The sequence below is a fragment of the Nematolebias whitei genome, chromosome 14, assembly GCF_014905685.2.
Source record: "Nematolebias whitei isolate Nwh7 chromosome 14, NemWhi1, whole genome shotgun sequence".
In the NCBI taxonomy this organism is placed as follows: domain Eukaryota; kingdom Metazoa; phylum Chordata; class Actinopteri; order Cyprinodontiformes; family Rivulidae; genus Nematolebias; species Nematolebias whitei.
In genome coordinates, this window is record NC_056511.1 from 20,253,269 (window position 1) to 20,262,296 (window position 9,028).

The 9,028-nt window shown below is 40.0% G+C and overlaps 1 protein-coding gene across 1 annotated transcript in view; it reads right to left on the reverse strand.

Moving 5' to 3' along the window:
* Positions 1-9,028, reverse strand: part of grm5a (glutamate receptor, metabotropic 5a) — a 42,290-nt gene that overhangs the window by 9,731 nt on the left and 23,531 nt on the right. Inside the window, exons 7-13 of the mRNA XM_037687374.1 lie at positions 5,190-5,425; positions 4,643-4,764; positions 4,438-4,562; positions 4,174-4,342; positions 983-1,109; positions 569-686; positions 244-430 (exon numbers count right to left, since the gene is read on the reverse strand). Coding sequence (XP_037543302.1) covers positions 244-430; positions 569-686; positions 983-1,109; positions 4,174-4,342; positions 4,438-4,562; positions 4,643-4,764; positions 5,190-5,425 — 1,084 coding nt within the window. The remainder of the gene's footprint in view (positions 1-243; positions 431-568; positions 687-982; positions 1,110-4,173; positions 4,343-4,437; positions 4,563-4,642; positions 4,765-5,189; positions 5,426-9,028) is intronic.

The window sequence follows — 9,028 nt, forward strand, 5'->3', positions numbered from 1 at the left end:
GTGTTCATTCATTCATTTTGTGTACACAAAATGAATGAATGAACACTTAAATCCAATTTTACCTTTCAAAGCACTGATTGAATTCTAAGTCAGTATTTAAAACTGCAACTTCTTATATTTAACTGAAAGCAAAGTTTCACAAAGTTTCACAAGAAGCGAAACATGAAACTAACCAATATTTGTATGTGTTTGTGCATATTTGTTTCTGCATACCTCCCAGTAAGTGAACAAAGATGCAAGTACCTTGGTGACAAGAGCAGAGTAACTCATGGCAGGGGACAGACCAATTCCTAGCCGTTGTAAATAGCAATAGATAATGTGTGGTTTGGCGAGGAGGCTGAAAGTGCACAGGTAACCCAGACATATTCCAGCCAGAATGATGTAGCAGAGCTCCCGACTGGAAGACTTCACCACAGGAGTGTCCCAAAATCTACAGACAAATCACATTATTTAGAGTCTAAATGTGTCAATAATGTACAGGCAGATTCATACATTCTAGTTCTGTCAAGAACACATTGTGATTACTAGCTACAATATAGATTGTTGGACAGTTTTTGTCTATAATTACTTGATGAATACAGAAGTGACAAAAAGCGTCGCCAGGAGGCCCAGACAGGCAAAGACTACAGCGACGATTGGCTCTGGATCTCCCCAACGCACATACTGCACTGGAATGGGTTCACAACCTGAAAGAAAGGATGAGTAAAGCTTGGAAATTTCTGAACTATTGTTTCCTTGTGCATTCAGAACATAAATATTCACACTGATTAATTATTTATTACTACACAAAAATCAATTAGTTTTAGTTTCAATTAGCAAGTCTTGGTTTTGTGTTTGCCAGCATGTGTAAGTATGTGTATGAGGTATTTTGACTTTAAGAAGGAGATTTGTGAAAGTAACTTTGGTGCAAAAATAAAATTTTGACCTGTTTGGAAATCTTGTATGTCCAATTAACTGCGATGTAAACTGATTGTTTGTTTACCAGTGAGGTCATCTGTAGGCCAGGAACCCAGGATACAAGCGCGGCAAGTGTACTCATCAAACACAAACTCGTTCTCTTTGCAGGGAGTACAAGTCCAGCAGCAGCTCACCTCTCCTTTGCGAATCACCTATGCACACACATGTGCACACGCACACCCACACACACACAGTATTTGAAAGGGCAGAAAGGTCTCAAAGCTCCAACGGCACTTTTCTGTAGCTAAACTTACACTCTGGCTTCCCCGTAGAGCTGGGAAATTAAGATTGCTTCATCATGGGATCAAAAGAAAAAAACGTAAAGAAAGTCATTAAGTTGTTTTATTCATAAAAAAATAATCCCTCTGCAACCCTTCAACAAATAAACATTATTATAGGTGATCTCGAGAAAATGGGCCTAAGATACCATTTGGCTACAATGTATGGAGGTGATTCATTATGGACATTTATATTAAACACTCGTCCCTCCCAAGGAAACAAATTTTGAAAAATAATTTTACATTGAAAGGCAGTAAATGACAGAGTTCATGCATTTTTATAAATACTGTGACAAAAAGAAGTTTGAATAACTTTTGTTTTAATGTTTTAAATCTATGCATCACTGCAACTTTACTCACTATATTCATTTGTCATAGTGAATATATTTTTTCTGGTTAGCGCACTACAGGGCTTAATCTGTAAATCAATTGATGCTGGAACACAGAGGGTGGGGCAGTGGGGATGGAGAATGAATGCAAGGAGGTGTGGGGGAAGGTCCTCCCCTAGAAAATTTTGTATAAAGTAGATGCAATGTCCTGAATTTTGATGTATTTTAACGGGTTGTTAAACATCTACGTTTACCTACATTTGTAAACACTCCGCATCTGTCAAGCATCCTTCCCCCCCTTACTTTTCAGAGCCGTCAAGTAACTCGGAACCGACCCCGACTCTGTCCCTGCTCGTTGTTGTCCGACTCCACATGTGAACCACGGCTGTGAGCTCCTGCCCGCATACGACTGGCTGGTTAGCTCAGCACTCACCCCACCACTCTTTTAGGTGAGGTGATTTTTTTTTTAAGGGTAAACGTGGAAATGCTACTTGAAGAGGCAGGTCTTATGCTTGGAACTTGTGGCTGTTGTGTTTAAAATTAGTGTTTATATAATTATTTTCAGTTTATCCAACAACGTTCGGTCAGGTCATCTTGACGGTTTCTTTTTTTGTTGAGACGTTTCGTCCTTCGTCCAAAGGACTTCATCAGTCCGTGTAGCCACAAACAAACTCAGTCCCATAAGCAGCACACTCCCATAGAATGAATTTTGTTGAATTTTTTTATCTGGATTATTGAGCATAAACTTTGATATTTTCAGTTTATATATCCAAAATAAGTTTTATTTGTTCAAAGCAGTCATATTTGTTCATAACTTTATTATTAGTAAGCCAGAGGGTTACTGGATCCAAGCAAACAGTTACCAGAACACACCCTGTCAAAATAAGAGAGTCCCCAGATCCTGTTCTAGCAGGATGTGGCTCAAATTAAGCACTGGCACAATAGGATACATGGTCTTACAGTATCATCTAACTTTGTAATCAGAATCAGAATCAGAATAAACTTTACTGGAATTGCACCGAGGTACAACGCGAATATGTACGTACAGTCGTCCGAAAGATGGGCGGAGTGCACGAAGCTGCAACTGTAGAAAGCACGGCCATTTTTATCATTATCAGATAATAATCTTAGATAGGAAAAGGGGTAGAAACATAAGGGTAGATAGTGGTATTACAAAAAAAGATCTTTCACATCTTGTCTATCAGGACACGATTTGAGACATCAAAAAACTCTACCAGCAAGCACAATTAAAATATGATTACATTTGCATTTGACATCGAGGTGTTGAGATTTATCCATGAGCGTTTTTTCAGATCAGCCACAGTTTCTGAAGATGTTGTTTCAGCAGACAGTTCTGATAAGCTTGCACAGAACGGGATAGATGAAGCTTTTGTCCTTGGGTATTCATGTCCCAGGAGAAATTGATAGTCGGCCTGTCTCCGAGGCCGTCGGGAGTCAGATTCAGATAAGCTTGATTCTTGTTTTCCTTCAGGCAGACAGATTACTTTTTTCTTCAGCCTTGAGTCCATCTGGGCGTTCTGGTTCCAAAAATGCCTAATTGTGGGATTCCATTCCACTGATCCATGCTATGAGTCTCCTTCAAGGTCAAACCCACCACGCTGACGAGTCCCAGAAGCCGCAGGTGGCCTGCGATTCTCATCTCAATCGCCTCCACCTTACGGTTAAGCTCGTAAACCAGACGATTCAAAGTTCCCACAGCGAGGACCAGTCCTTCACACTGACTCGGAAGCTTTTCCATGGCCGAAACTGCTGCCAATGTCTTTTTCAAAAATCGATAAAGCAGAGCCCCGCCGCTGCCGAAAAGCAGAGTCCCTGCTATCATAATTCCAAATATGTAAACGTCTTCAACATTCTCCTGAGACAAGACTGAGAGACACATCATCTGCCACACTCCCCAGGAATCCATGATGTACCCCACAGCGTGAGTCTCAGCTTATCCAACAACGGTAAGGCTTTACAGTTGACTCAAAAAGGGGACATTTGCAGAAACTAAAAAAAAGAAGTTTGTTGAAGTTTGCTATAATGCATTATCAATATGATGCTGCAAGAAGCAAGAAGTAACTCCTTTTTGTTGTGATTCAACTTAAAAGGGACCGTTGAGGTCAAAGCAGGTCATAACGTGTTAAAAGAAACATAAACTTCCAGATCTTCTTCAAACCATACAGTATAAAAACACATTAATGTGTGTCAGTATGAGAGGTTTGATGTTGAAGAGCATTTTAGGGATGGAAAAAATACATAAGTACATAATATCTATGATAGGTGTGTGCTTCAGGAAACTAAAGAAGGTCAGATGGGAAACGGTTAAGGCATTAAGATTAAATAAATCTCTTGTGGTGCATTTGATAGCTGCTTTGATTAAGACTGAAGCAGTGGGATCAATTTAAGGCTTGTGTGTGGGTTGTACTTGACAGATTTTTTTTATTTTATATATGTCCACGAAGCATGTATTCAAAGAAGCAATACATTTAAGTTTGGCCATGTGCACCTTTTGACGTGCATCATCTTTGTAAAGGTACAATGGTGGATGAGGGATTGAAAGAAATCAATGTCTTTAGAGATTACCATGACAAAAAATATATAAATACCTTAATTTGAGCCTTTTTGCAGGGCTCAGAGCAAACTGATTGGATGACATCACTGTTATTGCTCCAGATTTCCTCATCGTTCATCTTCAGGCCGCCCTGATCCCAGCTTCCTACGTGGATGTATGCAAATTCGTCTTCGCCAGTCTGCTTGAAGTTCATGATTTCATACCTAAAGCACATGTTTTGTCACCTTTACCACATGCATTTTTTTTTCTTCTTCTCCTCACTCTCTCCTCCTTTTTTAACTCTGAGAAGAATCCAGACCTGCCAGGCGAATCTCCATTCTGGTCAAAGTGGATTTTCTCTCCAGAAACACCAGTGAAGTTAGTTCTCATTAAGAAATCCAGCAGCTTGCGTCCGTCAATGGGACGCATGTTTTTGCACAAACCCTGCAGAAGAGCAAACACTGTCAATGCTGTCCTGTCCAAATGTGGATGACTTTAATCAAGCAAATGGAGAAACATCATACCTTAAATCCTGGACAGAGAACTTGCTGCATGGCGTGTAGACCATAAGCCATGGAATATATTGCATTTATGACAAAACCCATTTTGGTGTCTTGAGCATACTGAAGACTCAGAGACTCCCTCCCTGTTGTGAACAGAAGCACTCCTCTTAAATGTCTTAAATGGGTCAAAACTTTGTGCTCTTTTTAAAATATGCATTTACAGGATTTGCTTACACAGCTTCAGACAAGTAAAACTGTCTACAGGTGCATGTAAAAAAATTTGAAAATTGTGAAAAGTTATATACTTCTTGTTAATCATTTCAGAAAGTGAAACTCATACATTCATTACGCATAGAGTGAAATATTTCAAGCATTTATTGCTTGTAATTATGATAATTATAGCTTAAGAATAATGACAAACAAAATTGCAAGAAATAAAGGTTTGACATATTTCACTCTGTCTAAAGTATGAGTTTCACTTTCTGAAATGACTGACAAGAAAAATTGAACTTTTTCACAATATTCAATTTTTTTAGGGTGTATGGAACATGCTCATTGTTGTACTAACAGGTGCAAGTGCTGTTGTACTTTGTGTTCTCCTGTGGATGTCCTCTCAGCCTGCACTGGAAACGGTGCTGCCAAAATTCAGGAAACCAAGGGTTCCTCAGGTTAGAATCTGGTGTCAGGTTCAGGTAATAATCATCAAACCAGGTCACATATGCTGACTTTAGCTTTATAGTGATTCCACCAGCTGCCTCCCTCTGATAGCCATCAGTTACATCATACCTGTCTGCCCAGCCATCACTGGACAGAAGAGGAGGAAAGATACAGAGACAAAAAAAGTTGTTAAAGTATGGACACATTCCCATGAATTTGTTTCCTTAAGTTGTTGAACTCCTACCAAACGGTATTAGATTTCACAAAACTTGTTGAAAATTATTTTGCAATGATGTGCAAATCATATACAGTAGTAATAAAATCTTGCAGATGCACTTTTCCCAGATTATTTTTCATCATTTTCACACATTACAAACTTTATTTAATTATTTTCTTCTTCTTTCGGCTGCTCTCGTCCTCAGAGGTTGCCACAGTGAACTAACTCACACAAAGACTTGACAGTTGTTATCATGCCAGAGGTCTTTCCTGACACAGCCACAGACCATCGAGCTACCACAGCCCCGAGTGCGGAGCAGAGAGCTGCCATCTAGGGTGCCCGGAGGAGAAGATTGTGGGTGGGGGTTAGTGCCTTGCTCAAAGGCACAGATTGGGGCAATCAAGGGTGGATGTAGGTGTGGGTGCTTTGCCTTTCCCACCGACATTTTTATGTTGTCGGTCCCAGGGATTGATCCGACGGCCTTCTGATCACAGGCTCGCCTTCTCTAACCTCTGCGCCACCCCTCCCTCACAAACAGTATTTATTGTCATTAATGTTATTAATTCACATATCTGTTTTTCTTTTCCAAGGTGAGCTGTTCGTTTTATTCCAAGGAACGGGCATTAGATTTGTTAAGCAACCATGACAATACGGGCATTAACAATACTACATTTAACTTGTACACATCACAAAATTAAGAAACATGCTCAATCATTACACATGTTGATTGAGCTTTATCTCATTTAATCACAATCAAGTATAATCTCGTCTAATGTAATCCCTGTGGGCAGAAAGGAGGAGCTGGATGAGACTTTGGTCTCCATAATTCTTCTTCTTTTGGCTTTTCCCTCTTCAGGGGTCTCCACAGCGAGTCATCCTCCTCCATCTCACTCTGTCCTCTGCATCCTCTGTCCTCACTCCAACTACTTCCGTGTCCTCTCTAACTGCATCCATATATTTCCTCTTTGTCGTTTTCCTGGCAGCTGCATTTCTAACATCCTTCTACCAGTATACCCACTGTCCCTCCTCTGGACATGTCCAAACCATCTCAGTCTAGCCTCTCTAACTTTAGTTCAACCTGTGCTGTACCTCTGATGATCTTATTCCTAATCATATCCATCCTTGTCACGCCTAAAGAGAACCTCAGCATCTTAATTTCTGCCACTTCCAGTTCTTTCTCCTGTCTTTTTGTCAGTGCCACTGTCTCCAGACCACACCACATAGCTGGTCTCACCACTGTCTTGTATATTTTTTTGTTTTGACCTTTGCTGACACACTTTTGTTGCAAATCACTCCTGAAACTTTTCTCCATCCTCTCCATCCTGCCTAGACTCTCTGTCCAGACCCGACTAAAGTGTGTTGTATTTTGTAATGTTTGTGTCTTTTTTCTCCCAGTTTTCCCAATAAAGCCTGCTATAGTTCATACGGTTTTATTCTTGGCAGAAGAATAGGAGACTGTTTATTCACCTTGATCTCACAGAGGACAGGGCACCTTGCATGGAACGAGTTTGCAAGAAAGATATGCTTCATGTTCTGTATCAACCAGATGTGGTTGAATGACAGCAAAAGTCACACATTAGTTCACCTAGGTCATAATGTTTTGGATAATAAATCTTAACAACAAAAAAAAAAAAAGCAGCACCAGAAGACATTTAAGAACTTCTTTAACTGAGCTGTGTTATACAACAGTGTGTGGGTGTTTTATTATGCTTGGCGAGGTAGGAGATCATTTCGTAACACATCCTTAGAGAAGCCAGTACAGAAATGGTACGCCGGCATAAAAAAGGCAGGAATAGATATGAAAAGCATGGAGGGCTTTGACTCTGGATAGTTTGAATCACTCTTCAACAAACGCTCTAAAACCCACACATCGACCTAGCAGGGCAATATGCTCCATACAGCATGCTGCTATACCACCTACATGCCTGAACACACACACACACACACACACACACACAAGTGAATTGTATAAATATGCTCATACAGACACACACACACACACATAATACTCCAATTTTCCTTACAAACTGGTCAACTTTTACAGCCAGCCCTTTTCTTGGGGAACAATTTTAAAGGTCACCAAACAATCTAAAAGCCAGACGCTTAAAGCCAAATCAAACGAGAAAGAAAACAAACAAAATAAGTATCTATCCTATTAAAATATAGTAAAAAGGTTATCTACAGATAATAAATAAATATTTCAAATAGATAATAAATGACACAATTATCTTTATCTTGACTCATTAGTTTTTATTCTTTTCCGCTCCAGTGTTTGTACGTGAGCCGTGCAGCAGAGGTTCATGTTATCATTATCAATAGAAATTCCAAGTGGCGCACTTGTGTAAGAAAAGTGTGCATGCAGCAGTCAGAATTTATCTGAGGGATGTAGAGAATTGTTACTGAAACCACAGAGCTCAACCTGACATTGATTTTTGGACAAATACCATGTCCAAACTGTATCTCCTATAGGGTTCTAAGCATTGCATTTTTACTAAAGGCTACATAGCATCACTGTAACTACAATGAAGGATTTTTTTTCATGATCTATTTTCGCAGAAAAAAATCTAGTTAAATGGCCGTGGAGAAATCTTAGTGCAGCTTCAACATTTGTACTACTGATTTGAAATTAGACCAAATTATGTATGTATACTGGTGCATATATACTGTATATGTTAATCATGAATGTAGTACTCCCTATTAAAGCTGTCATTTCTAACTCGAGCCCGAAGCCCAGCCCGACTCAAATTCCGGTCAGGTCGGGCCGGGCCATGATAATGTGTTGGATGGGCGGGCCGGGTCAGTGTTGGAATTTGATTAGGTCAGAGGATCAGCCCTGATCCAATTATATGACAACATGGCTTGCCATAGCATCACCAGTCGCACGCGGCCATTGCACCTCGAGTTGACTGGCCTTGAAAGAGGTAAAAAGTTCAGTTAAGCTTCAGATGGGACTGCACTGCCAGGAAGCCACCCATCGCCCAAATGGTCGCTCATTCAGACGCTACACTTTTCTGATGCACACGGCTGACAACCCAAACAGGTGAGATCCCAAAGCAGACGTGTCAGAGCAGGGTCCATGTCTGAGTAATGCAGAATGTAGGCAGAAACTTTGTCGGCCATTAAAGGACAAACACCTCCTCAGGTTCAATCTTCTGCCTTTTTTATTCAGCTGTGCATCCCCGACCGTTAATAACTAATTAATTTTTTATTTTTTTTCTGGGTTCAGACCTGTACTTACAGTTAATTCGTCAGGTTGGATGGGGTTCAGACATGATGGCTGTGGGCTAGGGCCAGGTTGGATTTTTTGGGCCCGAATGCTTTCATCCATCTATCCATCTATCCATCTATCCATCTATCTATCTATCTATCTATCTATCTATCTATCTATCTATCTATCTATCTATCTATCTATCTATCTATCTATCTATCTATCTATCTATCTATCTATCTATCTATCTATCTATCTATCTATCTATCTATCTATCTATCTATCTATCTATCTATCTATCTATCTATCTATCTATCTATCTATC